Source organism: Cupressus sempervirens, chromosome 9 (genome assembly GCF_028749045.1).
Source record: "Cupressus sempervirens isolate cs-2001-9-10 chromosome 9, ASM2874904v1, whole genome shotgun sequence".
In the NCBI taxonomy this organism is placed as follows: Eukaryota; Viridiplantae; Streptophyta; class Pinopsida; order Cupressales; family Cupressaceae; genus Cupressus; species Cupressus sempervirens.
Window position 1 is genome coordinate 714,691,862 of NC_143126.1, and position 20,574 is coordinate 714,712,435.

The window sequence follows — 20,574 nt, forward strand, 5'->3', positions numbered from 1 at the left end:
CTTGATTGATTGAATGAAGCTATATGTAGACCAATTCCTCTCTGTAGCAGAGGAACTCGCAACTTGTGAGAGAAGGCAGATGGCAAGGCCTTTTAGCTTAGGTGCGTCTCTACCATGCTATGTCCACCATCCAATCGGGTCCCTTTGAGCTAATGTAGCTCTATCAATCCTCGCCTCTGGTCTACCAAATGTTGGACAACGAGGAGTGGCAAAGTCAAGCCATTGCCCTCAAATTTTGCAGCATCTTTTGTATTATACATTTTTGAAAGGGCCTTGAAGAAGCCCTCCTTCACCTATATTGAACAAACAAAAATTAAGAAATTAAGAGTTTATAAACTTTACAAGTAAAATAAATTTTTTAAAAACGTATTATAAAATCAGAAATCTTTAACATAAATTAAATTCACCTCCTCATCACTAGATGGAGGCACTCTCCTAGGCCTTGGTGCATACCATTTCGGATTGATTGCATAGGCTGCCATATGAAGTGGGGTGTTCATAGTGTTCCACCTTTTCGTTAGAATGGGCTTAAGATGCTCTTCATAGAACTCCAAAGTAGGTTCCTTCTCTTTAATAGCTTGCTTGATCTGCCCAAGCATGCTATCAAAGGTCTCATAAATCTCTCTAAGGCTAGGAGAGTCAGTATCAACATATCTAATGACCTGCACAATAGGGTCAATGAAGGAGCAAATGTCTCTGCAAATGAAAGAAAATTGCAAGTGAGAAACATCATATGTTAAAAAAATCAGCAAGTGCTTAAATCAGCAATAAATTGCCAATAACAATTATGTTGTCAATTATTTAAGTTCCTCACTTCATCGTGGTCCACCAATTTTCATCCAGGATTCTTCGTTTGACAAGTCTTCCATTTGGGGTGCTTGATTCATGCCATCTATTCCACTTTGCATTGATAACCATGGATTGTAAGGCCTCTTGGACCTCAAGCATCCTCTCCAACAAAATGAAGTAGCTAGCATATCGAGTCTCCACAGGCTTGAGGAATTCTTTTTTGGAAAATGTCCTAAATAATGCAAGAGATGTGTGATGATTGCAAATAAACATTTGCACGTCTCTAGCTTTAGACACCATAGTCTTTATCCAATCAATTTTTTCAAAGTCCTTCAAGGTGTTATTCAATGCATGTACACAACATGGGGTCCAAAAAATGTGTCTATAGGTGTTCTCTACTGTCAATCCAGCTGATTTACACACCCGGGCTGAATCAGTGACTACTTGCACAACATTTGAAGCCCCTACCTCTTCTATAGCATCCTTCAAAATTTGAAATTGGAAGGATGCATCCTTCTTTTTTCCCAAACAATCAATGGCTCTAAGAAAATAGGCCCTTGCTGTACTAGTGACAATAAGATTGATGAGTGGCTGATGTTTGATATCGGTCCAACAATCCATGATGATAGAACATCCATCATTCATCTATGTTTGTCTCATATCCTCTATCAAAATGTTTACTTTTGAGTACTCTTTGTCAATGATAGTGGTGCGTAATTTAGTCTCTCCTGGTGGTATAAATGAGCGACCAGCAGCATAAATATCTTTGCACATTTGTTTATAGAATGAGGAATGAGAAACATGGTATGGTATGCCATGAGCAACAAGAAATCTGCCAATGGACTCTTCAACTCTCTCTTTTGCTTGTATGTTAAATAAATCAGCCACATTGGTATCTCTCCTAGTCTTGGCCTTTCCCTTCCCTTTACTAGTAGTGCTAGTGGGAGTGAGTGTGGGAGTCAATGAGGGTGTGGGTGTGCTACTTGTAAGACCCTCGGATTTCAATAACTCCCCCTCCACATAAGTTTTTCATCATCCTTAATTTTTTTGCAACCTTTCACCCCTTGCCCACCTATCTATAGAAGATGACAATACACTCTTGTGTAGCTCTCAAAATAATGCTTCTTACATATATGACACTCCCATTCCCTACTACCCCCCGAATTTTTCTTCTTATTGTTGTCTACTTTTGTGGCAAATTGTAGGAGAGGTTTCTTAGGGTTGAATGGGCCGTTGGCATATTTTTTTAGGACTTTGGAAGGACACTCAAATGGATAAGGCATTGCATCTTCCATAGGGACATCTATATTAGGCTCATCATCCATGTCTGCTCTAGGTCTTTTTCTTGGTCTTTGTACATGTGACACTTGAGTTTCTTGCATGGCAACATCCATGCTATCACTACTTCCCTCACTCTCACTGCTGCTCATGTTTTTGTCTTTGGATTTTACAATGTTTTATACTGCTCCAAGTTATGGGGAAAAAAACATTTCAATTTTCTATTCAACATGCCCTCTCTATGTCATTGGAAAAATTGAAAAATGACAACAAACAACAATAAAGTTTGAATGAAACAAAAAGAAAATAAAAAACATACCTGGAATGAAGTAGAAATGAAGGCAACACCTCCTCTTGCACCTCCAAAACACACTCCTCTTTTGTTGTTGCTGTTTTCCTCTTCCTCTTCCCAACTTGTAGACAACTCCAAATGAACAATAAACTGCAATTTAACTATTTACTTCTTGTTATTTGAAGCCACATTAGGGTTCCCTTATTTTAGAAACCTCCAACGTCCATGTGGGCCTCGGGCGGAATTGAAAAAATTAATTAATTTTTTTTTTTTGGCTTTTAAGTTAGCTGTCACTGGCTGGGAAAAAGGGGATGACGTTTGCGAAAGGGGACGTTGAGGGACGGGTACGAAGTCCCCAGTACGAGATTCCATACCCCCGTTTCCTTGCAATTTTTTTGAAGTTTTGGGGATGGTACCATTTTCCCCCTATTCAAGACGTCAAAGGGGACAGCCAAAATTGGTACCCGTGTCCTCGTTTCGTACCCGGTACGGGGACGAGCATAAAAGGGCCGAAAACACGTTCCCGTGGAGCACAACATATTAGTACATAGCTTCCTTTGTTTCTGGATTTGATTGTGTATGATTTTTTAGCATGAACATTTCGGATCACACTTTGTGATTTTTATCTTGCATCCTTCTTTGTCATCTTGATGATGGATCAATTTTTATCTTTCATAAAAATCATAGAGTTTGATTTGAGATGTTGATGCTAAAAAATCATACACAATCAAATCGAGAAACATAAAAAGCATTAGAAATGGATTGTGGAAATTGTAATGTTCTGTCCTCGCATTAGGGCATCTGTACAACAAGTAGTAGGGGTTCCATTTGATGCAACAAGCATTTCGCACGGAAGAACAAGGGATCTATATGGTGTAGTAGGAGATCTGTATGGTGTGGCAGGAGGCCATATGGTAAAGCCAAGAATAGGTCATACGGTGGAGGGAATTTGTCGTAAGGCTAGGTTGAGTTGACCGTACAGTAGTCTTAGAAGGCCGTACGGTGCAATTGGACTACGGTATTGTTATGATGCTGTACAGTAATGTTTGATGCTGGCCAAGTCAATAGTCCATACGGTAGTGGAGTTGTATGGAAGGAGTCACATGGTGGTGGAAGAAGGGGGGTTAGTCAATACAACCATAAACAATATTAGAGTTCCAAATTCACTAGACAAATGCTGATCAAGAATGGAGATTGAACACAGATAACCTTCAATTAATATTTGCAAATAAGATGGTGCTCGAATTTGCTAGATCCAAGCCAAATAATACAGAGATGGAATAGGGTGAGGGTTGAATCCCACCAAAATCGAAGAGAGCCAAGTAGGGAAGATCTTTCACTTTTGAAATGGCAAACAATACTGAACTCCAACAGGAATTCGCAGTACAAAGAAATAATCCAAATTGCATACCAACTACAATGTACATGTCGTGCTTAAATACCTTTTGAAGGAACTTCCCGAGGGTTTACAAATATAGCCGATGGCCAAACCTACGGAAAGAATAAAATAAAAATGGGTTTGAGATATACTAAATGAATCAGCCTATGAACAAAGGTTTGATTACTTAATTATTTTATGACGGAAACATTATAGTCCTTTTGTCCCAAAATTTGCTTGTCCTCAAGCAAATGCATTGCCAGATGCTGCAGAATGTGTTCAACTTCCCAAGGTGTGTTGTCCAACAGCAAGTGTTTCTAGCGTACCGAGTATTTTCTCAGGGTATGGTTCCGTAGAGTCTTTTCACGTACATTGATGATCCCGATTGGTTCTAATACGAGCTTCCCTTCTTTGAGTGGTGGAAGATCTGTAGTTACTGCGATGTTCTGCCCCATGACTTTTTTCAGGCAAGATACATGGAAGATGTTATGGATTTGGCTCCCTTCTGGAAGTTCTAGTTTGTAGGAAACTTCACCTATGTGACGAGCTACACGATAAGGACCATAAAAACATTGTTTCAATTTTTCTTTCCCTTTTGCTTTCAATAAGGATTGCCTGTATGTCAGGAGTTTGAGATAGACCAAGTCTCCCACTTCAAAACTTCTCTCGATCCGGTGTCTGTTAGCATACATTTTTTGTTGATTCTGCGCTTTTTGTAAGTTCTCCTTCAAGGATCTTAGGATGTCTTGTCCTTCCTAAAGCCAGTCCCTCGCCTTGAATGTGCAACTGTCACCCAACACCATGTCGATAAATGAAAGGGTTTCATAACCGTATAGTGCTTTAAAGGTTGCCATCCCAATGGACATGTGCTAAGTGGTACTGTAACAGTAGTCCCCCATATGCATCCATTTGACCCATGCCCGTTATTGTGCCAAAACGTAGTTCTGGAGTTAGCCATCTAGCCATTTGTTCATAATCTCTACTTGTTCCTCTGTCTAAGGGTGGTAGCTAGTACTTGGCGGCAAGTCTGTTCCTACCAACCAAAACAATTCTGTCCAGAAAATACTAATAAATCAACCATCCCTGTCACTAACAATGTTTCGAGGTAACCTGTGTAGATGAAAAACTTCTCTGAAAAATAAGTTTGCTACCTGTGCGGTTTGAAAGTTTGAAGGGATGGTGAAGAAGTGTGCATACTTCGTTAGCTTGTCCACCACTAGAAAAATACAATCCTTCTTGTTTACTTTAGGAAGTCCGGTGATGAAGTCCATAGAAATACTTTCCCACTTCCGTTTTGGTATAGGCAAGGACTGTAGTAACCCAACAGGTAAAGTGTGTTCGGATTTGTTTTGTTGACAGACTACACATTCCTGTACATACTGCAATACATCTCCTTTAAGCCGCTTCCATGAAAACCTCTCCCTGAGTTGTCTATAGGTTTTGAGAAATCTTGGGTGCCGACCAAGGGTGAGTCATGTATTTCCTTCAGGATTTTTTGCTTCAGTTTGGATTCAGGCACTAAGTATATCTGATCCTTATAGTGTATGATGTCATCCACCACCTTGTATCAGTCATCCTAAGTGTCACCATCCATTAGCTTACATGCAAATGTGTTTTTGGAATATTCCACCAATAAGTGTGCTTTCCAGTCAGCTGAGATCTGAGATAGTAAACAAATGACAAGTTTTCTTGACAGGGCTTTTGTTCACATATTCAATGTTGAAATCAAAAGCCTGAATCTTACTTACCCATTTTTCTTGCCTTTCATTTAGATCCTGTTGCTCTAGAAAATATCTCAAATTATTATGATTGGTACAAACAAAAAACTTGGTGCCTACCAGATATTGTTGGAATATGGTTAGTGCATGCACGATGGACAACATCTCTTTGTCATGAATGGAATATAGGCACTCTACTTTTGTAAGCTTTCGACTCTCATAGGCTACAGGGTGTCTATCTTGCATTAATACCGTGCCAATTCCCTCTCTGGATGCATCCTACTCTAGAACGAATGGTTTGTGAAATTGGGTAAGGTGACAACCAGACAAGTGCTCATTGCTTCTTTCAACTTATCCAAGTGTGTTGCACCCTTTCATTCTATTGGAAGGAGCCTTTCTTAGATATATTAATGGTGCGCTAAGCTGAGAGAAACCATTTACAAACCTTCGGTAGTAACTGCACAGACCTAAGAACCCTCGTAATTTAGAGAGCGATTTTGGTGGGGGCTAATCCAGAATAGCTTGAATCTTCTCTTGGTGGACTTGCACTCCATATTTGCTGACAACATGCCCTAGGTATAATATTTTTGTCATTTTGAATTCACACTTGGATTGCTTGGCGAACAAGGACTGAGCCTTCATGATCCCTAGGACTTCATTTAAGTGTTTCAGGTGTTCTTCCCAAGTTTTGCTGTAAATAAGGATATCGTTAAAGAATATCAGAAGGTACTTACATAGTTGTTTGTTGAAGATGCGGTTCAGGCAAGACTGAAAAGTAGCTGGTGCATTCGTTAATCTGAATGCCATGACTAGGAACTTGTAATGCCTGTAGTGACAACAGAAAGCCGTCTTCTCTTTGGTCTTCTTCCCACATGCGGATCTAATGGTATCCGGAACAGAGATCTATTTTATAAAAATAAACCGCACCATGCAACTCATCCAACAATTCATCGATCCTGGGAATAGGGTATCTATTTTTTATTGTCTTCTTATTCAGCGCACGGTAGTCCACCCGCATGTTCATCGTCTCATCCTTCTTTTTTACCAAAACCACTGATGATGCAAAAGGGCTAGAGTTGGGACGGATCCATCCTTTTTCGAGCATCTCTGGAATCATCTTCTCGATCTCATCTTCGAATTTTTTGGGATAACGGTATGGTGTGGTGATAACTGGTTTGGTGCAAGCTTCCAACTTGATGATATGCTCAAACCTACAATGGGAGAGTATGCCAGAAGGAATGTCTATAAAAACTTCATCATAGGTACTCAAAATATTTTGAAGATCATCATCCCGGTGGGGTATCTTTTTTTTTTATAGGTTCCGCTGAAATGAAACAATCTGCAGCCCATGCAATGTCATCATGTTGAAATATTGCCTCCATTCACTGTGCTGAAACTTCTTTCGGTTCCTCATTGGCTATTCCATGGAGAACAACCTTCTTCCCATCAACAACAAAAGCGAAGTCCATCCGTTTGAAGCTTTGAGTGTATTTATCAAGTATCTCCATCCATTATATGCCCATAATAACTTCCATATCATCTAGGTGTCCACTATAAAGAAATCCTCGGTCACAATGTGGTTAGCCACGGTGATAGTCGTTGGGGAACAAGGTGCGTACAGGGCAAAAGTGTCCCTTTGGTGATCTTGACCTGGAATCCTGCATGCGTCTCAGTAGGTAGACCTCTTAGTTTCACCAAAGATGAGTTTATGAAGTTTAGAGTGGCTCTACTATCGAGCATCACCATAATGCTTTATCCTTGAAGAGTTCCCCGTACACGAAATACCGTACATCTTGGGCTCCTGGCTAGGGCGATGGTTCCTCTACGCTGTACCAATGTTGCAATTCTTTTCGTACTGTTCAAATTAACCATTTTGGTGTCCTCGTGGGGATGATCATCTTCTACGGGTAGATCTTCCTGATCGTCCTCATCATTGGATACAACTTCAGTGTAGTGTATTTTTCCTTTATCGAGGCATCCATGCCTAGGCTCCCACGGTCCCTTGGAATTGAAGCATAATTTCTTCCTTAGTAGCTCCTATCTAGTAGCTTCGTCCAACGAAGGCTTCTTCGGTAGAGGTTTGTTATCTGTCCTTTGGAAATACTAGCGGTTTGGAGTGTGAGTAACCTCGAGAGGATGATGTCAATGATGCTGCCATGCTTCGCGCCTTCTTTATAGCCTCAAAAAGGGTGGCAGGGTTGAAACCTTTTACCCAACATCTTAGTGGTTCCATCAGTCTGTCCATGAAGAACATTATCTGTCTCCTTTCGGAAACGTTCATGACCAAAACAGAGAGTTAATGAAATTCTGTGATGTACCGGTTGACTTATCTAGTTTGCCTTAGTTGTGCCAATTCTTTGAAATTAAGTTCCGAATCTTTACCATCAAATCGATCTATCAATCTTTCAGTGAATTTCGCATAAGTATTTATTTGGTCATGCTCCAGTGTGATGGTGCCATGATGCCACTATTCATGCGCCAATCCCTCCAAGTGTATTGCTGCAAATTTGATTGCTTCTTCTAGCATTGGATTAAGTTGGAAGTAAGTATCGACCTTCATTACCCATGCTTGAGGAGATATGGATCCAAATCCGTCAAATGGTGACAGATTTACCTTACTCAACTTTCTTCTAAGATCATCGTTAAGATACCCTCGAGTTTCGTCTCCGAAATATCTCATTCTCAGTTCTGCGTAATCTTTGTACGATATATCCTCCAAATTTGCATTCTTCCAGTCTTCTCTCAACTGTTCTTGAACTTCCTCAAAGGTTGTTTGCTTTCCTCCATGTGTTACCTCCGTTTATGGAGGGAAAGACAACATGGAAGTTCGAGAGCGTGTTGGATGAGGGTTTGCCTTACTTGACATCGAGTCCGCACTGTGACCATTTTGTTCACTGGATATTTTATTGTCTGTCAATTTCTTGGGAGTTTCTTCCATAAGTTGCTGAGTATCATTGATTTGCGCCTAATTTCTCGAAAGATCTCTTAGTAGTGCCATGAGTTCGGCAGCAGTAGGTTCTTGTTCCGCCATTCTATCAACTGAATGGGATCTTCTTCTCTTCCGGCTATAAAATTTCATTCACTGTCCACAGGTTAGCAGGATCGTTTGCTCTGATACCACTATAATGTTTTGTCCTTGCAATAGGGCATCCATACAATATGCACCAGGGGATCCATTCGATGCAACAAACAATTCGTATGGTACAACAAGGGATATATACAGTGCAGTAGGAGATCTGTACGGTGTGGCAGGAGGCCGTATGGTACAACCAAGAATAGGCTGTCTAGTGGAGGGAATTAGCCGTGAGGCTAGGTTGAGTTGGCTGTACGGTAGGCTTAGAAGGCCGTACGGTGTAGCTGGGTGAGATCATGGGGTCGTATGGTATTGTTATATGGTATTGTTATGATGCCATATGGTAATGTTTGATGCCGACTAAGTCAATAGTTTGTACGGTAGTGGAGTTATACAAAAGGAGTCACATGGTGGTGGAAGAAGGGGGGTCAGTCAATACAACCATAAACAATATCAGAGTTCCAAATTTGGCAAATAAATGTCGAGCAAGAATGGAGATTGAACACAGATAACCTTCAATTAATATTTGGAAACAAGATTGTGCTCCGATTTGCCAGATTTGAACCAAGTAATACAAAGATGGAATAGGGTGAGGGTTGAATTCCACTGAAACCGGAGAGAGCCAAGTAGGGAAGATCTTTCACTTCTGAGATGGTGAATAATACTGAACTCCAATAGGAATTTGCAGTACAAAGAAATAATCTGAATTGCATACCAACTACTATCTACATGCCGTGCTTAAATACCCTTCGAAGAAACTTCCTGAGGGTTTACAAATATAGCCGACGACCAAACCTATGAAAACAATAAAATAAAAATGGGTCCGAGATATACTAAATCAATCGGCCTATGAACAAAGGTTTGATTACTTAATTATTTTATGACGGGAACATTACATAACTCTGATAGGGTTAATATTAGTACCTTTTCAACCATCTTCTATTGTCTAACTGACCATGTAATGTCCCCTGTTAAGCTTAGGTTTATTTTAACCCAATTTTAATACTAATGTTCTAGGCTAAATAAATAAATATTCTAATGATTTGGTCTAAGATAGTCAAAGTAAAGGGAATCGTTCATTCATCTCATTAGATTAAGCTATCTATATATATTATTAACATCCATATCAACCTTATTACTAATCCGGGTTAATGAAGGATTAGGCATGTAACCAAGGTGCCTAGAGACCAATCACAATATGCTTCCTGAAGGTTTATTGCTTCGAGCCTATATCCTATTTCATGACTTAACCTAAAGGCTTTTGGGCTAAGTTGTCGATTCGGGTTTGAGTTTGGGTTCATGAGTTCGAGATTTTTTCCCTATTTGGGTTCACGGGTGGGTTCGTGAGTGTATATATATATGTATATATATGCATTATATAAAAAAAAAAGGAGAAATGTACATAATTGAAAAACTAAGTCATTTCATAGTATGAATATATGTTGATCATTGATCAATGCCAAATGTCAAAGATAAACATGAAATACTCACTCATTTATCTATGTTCATGATTGTAAAGAAATCATACATTGAGTTACTAAATTGCAAAACATAGACTAGTTCATCAAATAATAAAGTTTGAAACATAATGATAAATGAGTCAATGACAAATGTTTAATAGTTCGTCAATGATCAATGATTATAGTATCAAATGCCCTTCAAGGGTCAAATGGGTCATAAAAAAATGAGGGATCAATGGCTTCATCCCCGACTGCAACTATATCTAGGTCCTCATCATTGGAACCCAAACCGGTTCCACTAGCCCCAAATGCTACTATATCCTCCTCCGCAACATCTAGCAAGGTAATTCTAGCTAGATCCTGGACGGTCATATCCAAGTTAGTAGACTTAGACAACACATCCCACAACTTCTTTGGCCCCTTCTTGTATTTTGGATCTTTGCATGACAGGAGGCACTAGTTGTTGTGAATATATACCAAATCCTCTACTTTCTTGGACCCAACTGGTTATGCTTCATTGAGTGGATAAAGGAGTATGTACTCCAATTATGCTTAACAACATAAGAGCTCGCAACCTAGAGAGGCAGCCAACAAAATAAAATTAAAAAATTTGTAAATTGTAATACAATACAAATTTAAGAGTGCTAAATCTACAAGCTAAGTGGTGAACATAAAGGAAAGAAAACTTAAAGACTTACTTCTGATAGGATCTTAATGGAAAGAGGTTAGAGGTACACATAATCTTGCCCATGTAGGTACCATCATCCAATGGTATCCATTCTAGTTTGGTGATTGATTGCATCAGGGTTTGCATTTTTTCTTGAAACAAAGTTTGCAAACTCTCTCTTAACATTAAAATGCCACCTCAGGATTGCTAAAGAGCCCACCCAATGCCTCAAGATCTCTGTATGGTGGCATTCTACTAGGAATAGTAAGCATCTCACCGATATAATACCTAGGAGAAAGTGTACATGCCTGGAGGTGTAAAGGTGTAGTGATCTTGTTCCAACAATGTAGAACAATTGACTTCACCTTTTTGTACAAGGTGTCTTTAAGATCCCACTCTCTCATATGAATGACCTGGGATGTCAAATGATGTTCATGTAATTATCTTGATGCAGTGTTAATTAAAATAAAATAAAATAAATCTTTCAATAAACAAGGATAAAGTATTGTATAAAAATGTAAACTTACCATTTTCACTCTCTCTAGCATGGAGTCCATGTCATGAGTGAAATATTTTTTATTAGGCTCCTTTTAGGGTTGCAAAAAAAAAAACTATTAAAAATTCATTGTTTTAAGTGTTTTTTTGTTACTTTCTGGATTCCATTGCTGCGGATTCGTGCAAGTCCTTCATGGGTCTGCCCAGATTTGCTAGGGTTTGCGATGGTTTGGATAGGGTCTGGATTTTGGATTGTGGGTCCAACGTAGATCTAGACGGACCCAGAGTCCGAAATCCACCCCTTGCTTGGTCCCTTAGCCGACCTAGGCTCGAATCTTGACCCGTGTGAATCCAGACCTGAATCCAACCTCTAGGGTCCGAACGCAGTATCCTTGCTTCTGGGATGCCTACCCTGTCTTGGGATTGATACTATTGACTGGATTTGGACAAGCCCCTCTTTGGAAACATTGTAAGGTGGACACATGCCAATTTAGGAAAGGTGGACCTCATCGATAGGCTTCTTCATTTTTGCCTGCTATTCTCGCTTCTTCCTCCAAAACATGTTTCAGACAATCAAAAAAATCCCTCACCCTATTTCTTGCAAAGTTAGGGTGAATTAGAACTCATTTTTGTAATTTGCTAAATTTCAATTTTCATATGTGAAATTTGGCGAGCTGTGTGACATAGTTCTCAAATGATAAAATTGAGTAAATGGAGTGTGCCATGAAGGTTTGTGTGGTTTCAAAGGTCTTAATTTGAGCTTTAGTTGTGGGGGCTTTGCCCCTCAAGCCCAACATGTATCATGACAAGGAATGTGCCAAGGTTGTTTTCCTTTGACATTGTGAGGGTAGGTGCCCCTTGACCTTGTTGTAACTGTTGCATTCAAACCCCATTAAGCAGTGCTGTCCCTTGATTGCATTGCAGGTGTTGCCCTCCAACTCTCATGAGGGGCTAGCTCCTCAACTTCACTGGGGTCTCTGAAATGTGCTAAACTCTATTTTGATTTATATATGATTGAAAGCAATAATATGCTCTACAAATTTAGTTATATGTGTTTTTTTTTGAATATTTAAAAAAGTAAATAAAATGTTTGATAAATTGTCCAGACATTGCCCCGAGTTTTTCTTGGAGCTTTTGCCAGGTCTCGATTTAAAAAAAATTTGGGCTGGCCGAGTAATTGCTAATTCTGTGTTTACAAGTGTCATAATTATAAAATTACTATAAAGCAATCAATTTCAGAAACTGACAATGTGAAGTCTTTTTTTCTTAAACAGATGACTTTGACATCTTAAAATAGACAAATGGAGAAAGTTATGGCTTTTGATTAAATCTGGATTTTAGAGTTATAAACCTGAATATTTTTTTTCAGCTTACTGTGCTGGAAACAAGCAATTTTACAGTAGAATGGTTTATTGTTTTCATACTATAAGAGCTGCTGCAAAACACTTTTGGAAGATTTTAGTGTTTGACACAATCTGACAAAACTTAAGGGATAAAATTGACAAAATTAAGTAGAAATTGAACCAATTATATTCTAGGAAATTCTATACTAAGACAATCAAATTTTATTCTGTCAGAGGCAAATTGAAACACTTTTGGGACTATTAGTAGGACTATTCTACCCACGTGGGCAAATATTGTGTCAATTTTGCTAACCAAATTAGGAGATAGCAAATTAATTAGTTCCTCAAGGCTGTGTATGAAATAGTTAAGAAAAGAGTGATATATTTTCAAAAATATAGTAAAAAATAAAAAATTATAAATCATAAAGAAAAATATTTGAGATACATTTTAAAAACAAGTAACATAGAAGAGGAACAATATGAAAAAACACGCTCTTGTTTTGTTGGCTTCTTACAGTATATTTTCCATGGGCGAGTTAGGTCTCACGTAGGACCTCCAATGTGCATCCTGCAGTACCCTACCATGACCTACGGCCTTTTCCTTATATGCCTGGCTCTGGCACTCTCATTTTCATTTTGTTTGCAGCTTCTAATGTGGGAATAGCATGCGTCCTCCACCATCTAATGTGCAAGACTATTTTTCGTCTTTCAAAAAAGCTTGTTGCTTTTGCCAGAATCTTCTAATTTCTATTATGCCTGCTATGCTTTCCTCATTCTTGACCTGCCACTGCTTTTTTTTTTTTCAATAGGCGATGTCCTTGAGCACTTCAGCCTCATTTTTCAATAGGCGATGTCCTTGAGCACTTCAGCCTCATTTTTCCCCCTTTTATCCAAAGCTGCACCGTGCCAGTTTTCTTCCCTTCTATTATTCATGTCCCCTGCCTTGAGATTTCTCACAACCTTCTTGTGTGGTTCATAGCATTAGCAACACATGATTTTCGCTTCAGAGTGCCATGGAGATTCTATAGAGCTTTTCTAGCTTTCCAATGTCTCAATAGATCAGTGGCAAAGGGAGTTTAATGGCACTCTTTCTTTTGAGATAACTCAAATACCAAATGATGAAATCAGAAGATTTTAGAAATCATCTGTATGTATACCCAAGGGTCAATTACATGTCTATAAGTGCAATAGAATTCGAGTGATCAAAACCAGATAAAACTAATTGGAAATTATTTCTTCAAGATCTCTTTTCTCTGTGAAGTGACTTCTTGAGAGGTTTCACACCATCACCCCATTGCAAATGGTGACTCCCTCTTTGTAGTTTGGTAGTAGATGTAGTGGTCTTATGTGTTCTTAGTTGGTGACAGTTTTCGAGTCTCTAAGTCAAAGAGATGCATTTTGGCAACTTTGGCGTGCTGGGTAGCTAAGTCTGTTAGGGTTGTGAACGAGAGCTGGGCTAAGCTAGTCAAGGATATGGAGTTGAAATCAAGGGCTTTGTAATGAAATGAGCTAGAATCTTTTGAAAATAAGACGTGCCGAATCCTAAGATTTGGCTAAGTCTAGAATTTTTTAAAAACTCCCAAAATCTAAAATCTTTATTATAATTCCTATAAAGCTGAAACCTTTCTCAATCATCCTGAGTTGGGCTAAGCTTGTCAAGAATATGGAGTTCAAATCAAGGGATTTGTGATGATCTGAGTGAGAATCTTTTGAAATCCTTGTTCCAGTTTCAATTTCATCTTACAAAGTCGGGAAAGGTTGTGGGAAGTAACACTAATGAAGACGTGCTGAATCCAGAGATTTGGCGAAGTCTAGAATTTTTTAAAAACTCCTAAAATCTTTATCATAATTCCTATGAAGCTGAAACCTATCTCAATCATCCTGAAATTATTTATATAAAATATAACTTAAATGTATCTTATACTTAAATGTTGTATTTTTTATAAATCACTTCACCCTCCGAGCTGAAGAAATATGCTTGAAGAATGGGGGGTTAACTTGCGAAATGAAAAATCCTGACATTAGGTTGGACTTAGTCCATGTCTCAGAATTGACAATCTTGACAACCCCCTAAATTCCCTTCCTAATTTAGGCAAGTTTCATGTGCGAAATGATGAGAAAAGAAAGTGAAGAGTGTAATATGTTGATTTTGAGAAGTGAACTTGCGAAAGTAAAGCAATCCTAAAAGAGGGTTGGAATCCAGTCACCTCTCAAGATTCTCAATCTTGAATCATAAGGACCTTAAGAATTCCACCCAAGTGTTGAGGCTGGCTAAGATGAAATTTCACCTCTAGATGATGAATAATGATAAAATCCTAAGGAGAATAAGATAAAAATCAATTGAGACTTGAAGAGAAATATACAAATTCTGGAAATGAGACATGAAGGTGATCAAATTTCAATCACACGGTGGGCAGATGAGGTATAATAAAAAATGAAACTACCTTTTGGAAATGAAACTGAATTGCTAAGTGGGGGTTTGAAAGGAAGAGAGAAAAACTAGGAAAAACTAAGTTGAAAGGGACAGTCCCAATATACTTGAAATCTCCGCCTCCTAGCTACAGAAATCAAAGGGGCAATTCAAAGCATGAGTTGAGTCGTTGATTCAAGCTAAAAACAATGGATTCAACTTTCTAATAAACAGAAGATCCGGACCAAGCAAAGCATGGGAGTTGAAAGCACAATTGAACTCATAGACTTGAGATTTAGAGTGACAAAGCTGGAATCCGCCCTTCTCTTGGGATTCCTAATCCTGACTTATGCATGGTTTCCGCCACTTAAATTGATGAGCTCAATGCAAAATCCAACCTCTAATTCGATTAATATTGGAGTAAACAAGAACTAAGGCCATGACAATGAGCCTATTGACTTCAAAAATATCACAAATCAGACCCAAGACCAAGCAATGAATGCAAAGTTAAGATGTTAGATCAGTTCATAAGGCTCAACAAAGATGAAAATGCGAAAGTAAAGTCCTAGGAGGGGGTCAGAATTTGACCACCTCTGGAATTCTTAATCTTGAGAAGGGTCACATGTCTGCTCATAAATGCTGGCATAATTCTGACTTACCTATGAATTCTGCCATGGACTTGGTGAGGTTTAAAATACATCCTTAGGCCCCAAATCACTTAAGAAAGATGAAACCAAGGGCCAAAGGTAACTGGAAATGATATCTTGGTGAATAAGGGCGAAATCTTAATGCAGACCAGAGCAAAATCAGATTGAAATGAGCTCAAAACACCCCAGATACAGATTAGAATGGATGGATTTTGGTCAGCAAACCAAGAGTGAGTTGTGAGAAACGAAGTGAGGAGAAAGTGTGGCGATTTAAACTCAAGTAAAGGACACCAAACTTATTCCAACTAAGGGGCGGAATCTTCCCCCCCTTGTCAGGATTTTAAATCCTAAAACTACCTCAATCTCCGACCAAATTTTGTCATGGTCAAGTCAGATTGGTGGGAGATTAGAAAGAGGCTGCATGACATAAAATTTCAAGACTAAAATTCCCCTCTTCATTCAATCCAAATCAACCTTGGTAGACGTAATACATATTTAATTTCAAAGGATTTTTATTGGCTAATAAGGGGAAAGTCAGTCCAAATCAAGGCATGCCTCTTCATTCTTTTGAAGCACCTCTATAAGAGAGATGGAGGAGATTCAGTTTCTCATCTATCGCAGACAAAATCTCTCCCTCTGAAAGGCAGCTAATTGACTTAAAAAGACAGATTTCCTTCTTCCAAGAGGGTAGCACACTCTAAGGGAAGCTTTTTTAAGGCTTAGAAAATGATCTTGGAGAGAGGTTTGAAGTGAGTCACTGATTTTCCTATTAAATGAGAGAATCAGGATTGAAGAGAAATAAATCTGGGTAGTGATTTCATGATAAAAATGCATTTTGCCTCTTTATTTTGATGAGAATTCTTGATCGAGTTGGTTTAGTAGGAGAAAAGGTTGATTTAAAGTAAATATAGATGCAATTTCATTTCATGATAGCTTTAAGATTTTCTTCATTTTGTTTATTTCTTATCATTTTGTGAGCTTAATGCAATTTCCCCTTTTTTAAGCAAGGCAATCTATGAAAAGCACAAAGCTTGGAGAGAAAGGAGATGATGGCAAGGCCAAGTACAAGACTTCAATGCAAGGAGAGAACAAATGGGTGGTACGAGATCAAGCTTGAAAACATCAAATGAGAAGGTAATTCGGTGGCAGATTATCAAAGTGGAATTAAAAGAACAAATTTGGCACAAGAGAAGAATCAAAATCCACAAGTTCTAAGTTCACTTTGAAAGTCCAGCTACATGAAGACTTCATCTCTTAAAGAAGATCACTGTCAAGGCATCAAGTTTCCAACAAAATCAAATTTTAAATCATGACAATGTGAAAATTTCCAGATGGAAGAAGATAGAGAAAATTTGAGAAGAAGAAGCAGTTTGGGAACATGCCATCACAATTGGAGGCTTGATAATGTTGAGTATCAGTTTAAACTTTATATTTTCTCATCATCAATGAATTGATCAAGTCTATAAGATGAGGATGCCAAGGTAGCATCCACCTGTCTTCAACCAATTTGAAAATTTTAATTATACGCGTTCATGCACATTTAATCATATTATGCCATGTGCACATATTTTCTCATGGGCTCTCAAGAGCATCGTGATTTCCTTATTGATCCATAGGGTGGTACCTTCATGTAATTGGATGATAGTGTGACAACCCTAATTAATGTTTGTAATGGGTAAATCTTGGCCCTTGATCTTAAACTGATCTTGGCTCAAGGATTGCTTGGGGACAAACAATCTTAGGGAGGGAGGACTGTAATGTCCCCTTTTTTAGCAGGTTCCTATAGTTGGCTAGGTTAGTTCACCATCGCGACCCTCGTGAGCTGGTAGTAGGATTTGAGGGTCTCAGTTATGTGGTTATAGGCTTTCCAACAGCCTATGGTGTGTTTTGGCTCTATTTGAGGGACTTAACTATTTGTAGTAAGTCAAACTGTTCGTTCTGATGAGCTCAGTTGAGTTAGAGGAGTTGGGTGATGCTCTTGGTTTTTATTTCGGGCTTTTGGTTTGGGCTTTAAGAATCTTGGAGGGAATGTCTATTTATAGTAAGTCACCTCGTCAGGTTCATTCATCATCTTTCATCATCAAGATCACTTTGGTGTTGTCAGATTTCAATTTTGATGCTTCTTCAATTGTTTTCGCAAGACGGATGAATTATTATTATTATTCATCCAAATACGTTGAGGTTGCTATTTTTGTTGGTGTTGTTTGTTGGTCGTCTCAATATCATAGCTCGTTGGAACCGAGACGAAATTTTTTAAATTGTGGGATCAAGAAACAGTGGCCTTGCGTGTCAAAATTTTAAGTTATGGTAGTTAAGGTTATTTTATGGAGCTTATATTAATGACATTTTAATATATTCTAATGTTGTGTAGAGTAAGCTTCTTAAGTGAAGTTCTTTTGGAAAATTGGTGCCATTTGGAGATTATAAATATGAGGACATTTGATGAGAAAAGGATTCAATTATTTGATTATCTTATTTTGCTTTTGTTGTCTTTGTGGCATTCTGAGTCTGAAGCTTGTGCCCTTGTTGAAGTATAAGGGTTTGGGATCTACAACTCAAGTATTGTAGATTTAATTCTGAGAATCCATAGCTGAGGTATTGTGGACTTTTGAGTTTTATTATCATCTCCTCTTTTTGTATTAACTGTGGTTGAGGAGCATTTATACAATTGAATATTATAACTTCTTTGTTGTTGGACGAGGGTTTAGTCTGTAGATTAGAGTTTGGTAATTTTGGATATCCTAGTTTGTTCTATTTGCATCAGATTAGCATGTTGGATTTACATCTTGAATGCCAAGGGTTCTTGTATTTGGCATGATTTCTATATCAGTTTTGGGCAGCATTTGTAAGGGTAGACTGTGAATGCTAGATTGAAATTGGACTAGGCAGCTTTCAGTTTGACTTTGCAGTTACATTCTATGGCAAAGACTAGGTTCTTATTTGTAAAATTCAGTTTATATAACATAGTTTGAAAGTAAACAGGCTGGCTTCAAATTCTGATTTATAATCAGCCAACAATTAAATTACCTTTTCATTAGATTGCTATATGGTTTGTTGATGAATGAATTCAAAGGCTGGTGTGAATCATTTCAGAATTGTTTATTGGCGTTTGGTATTTATTTATGCAAAACTTATAAACCCAAAATTAAGTAAATTTGTGATTAGTTTGTTGTACATCCTGATATTGTGTTTGAAAATTTAAGACATTATAGATTCAGTGGTAATTGGGCTGCTTGCCAAGTGTTTGACAAAATGTCAAACCATCGAAAAGTGAAAGAAATTGATGCTTGATTTAGCTATAACCAAATAGGGTTATTACAAAAGAGATCAAATTAGAATAGAGTAGGAGAGGAGACTTGTTGAAATTGTTGCCATAATACTATCAAAGTAATTATTGATTCATATTTGGTCTTCACGGTGGCTTACTTGTGTTGCTTTGGAGTATTGCTTGGTTTCTTCAATTCCTCACTTAGATTTCATTTCATGTTGATTAAAAGTAGTGTTAGTTGAATGGAAGCGATTTTGGATGTTTTTTTGGTGAACTCACTTAGATCAAACTACTAGCTACTTGTTCATTGTAAGTCTGCCTTGCATGGTCAAATGACATTTATACGAACTGACCTTTGATTACTATTCACACATTGATATGCATCGAGGGATGGTGTCAAAGCAATAGTAGTAGTTTGAACATTTTACATTTACCTTAGGAGATTGCACTAGCTTGGTTGATGCCGGTGACTAAACTAAGTCTTGTAGCATCACAAAGACATCCATAGTTTCTTGCATTCTAGGAGTAGGATAACTTTCTTAACCCTTGCAAGTTTGTTTGGTGAGAAGAAGTTTAAAGTCAATTTGCTATCAATTGAATTAATAGTGTATGTCCCTTTGTAATAACCAGTATTTCACATCATAAAATTGAGTGAAAGTCCACAATAAGAAAGGACCCTAATGTTGTCTCATTCATCATACAATCCATATACATTATTTACCACATGAGCATCCTTATTTAAAAGGAGTTGGAAATTTGGTATTTCATTGTAATACTAAGTTTTCAATTCTGCATGTTGTAGTGGAACCAAACTCACATTAACATAACATACCCTAACAGATACACATGAGGTAGTAATTTAAGTATTGTTCAGATAATATTAACTACACTTTTTTCAAATTTATTTTCTTAAGAAGGTATTTTACCTTTGTTAAACATTATAAGCCTTAAGATATTGTAGTCTTTTACAGTGCGTTAGAGTTATTTTTAAAATTGAAAGATGCTTGTTTTGCAGGACCTAAGTGGCTGGACCATGGCACCTATTGTACGGGATACATTTACAATGGTACATTAGTCTCCATTTTAAATTTATTTTCTTTTATTTTCTAATCATTGTTCTCCTCCTCACTTTTCATTAGGGCCAGTTAATTTGTTTTCATTTACACTGTATTGAATAACAGGGCACAAGTGGTTGACTGGAACCTGATGTTATATAAGATTAAAAAGGTGTATGGAAATTGTTGTTTGAACTGTTAACCCAGCTCTAATGTCCAGATTCATTCTTGTTGGACCTCATCATGATCGCCCCATTTTGTTTTTGTATCTTTTGCTTGCCTGATTTCATTGCTTTGCCTGATGCTTAATGAACAAGGATCTAATTTTCCTTGTCCATGCAAATATGTCATACCACAGATTATAGCTTTGCATTTAGTTTAGATGTAAATGCACATTTGTTAAAGTCTTCATCATCAATGGAACAGTAATAAGATTACAATTCTTTTGACTGCAAAGTTAAGTGTACATTTTGGTCTCTGAATTAATATAATATGCATGCTTTGAAAAGAAGAGATGTATACTTATAATCTTCTTTTGTACAGTTCTCTTCTGCTACTTCTTTATCTTCTTAAGTCTGCAAATCTCCATTGATGTCATAACTTATCACGCAAGCCTCCTGACGTATCATCTTATATCCATCAGGTCTTTGTGGTTAGTTCCACTTATTGAAAGTCTTCCATCTATTTTCTCTCTTCTCAGC

The 20,574-nt window shown here is 37.8% G+C and overlaps 1 protein-coding gene across 1 annotated transcript in view; it reads left to right on the forward strand.

Annotated features, from left to right (window-relative positions):
* Positions 1-20,574, forward strand: part of LOC149540720 (uncharacterized) — a 165,094-nt gene that overhangs the window by 22,216 nt on the left and 122,304 nt on the right. The window contains exon 2 of the mRNA XM_089801813.1: positions 19,834-19,884. Coding sequence (XP_089657939.1) covers positions 19,834-19,884 — 51 coding nt within the window. The remainder of the gene's footprint in view (positions 1-19,833; positions 19,885-20,574) is intronic.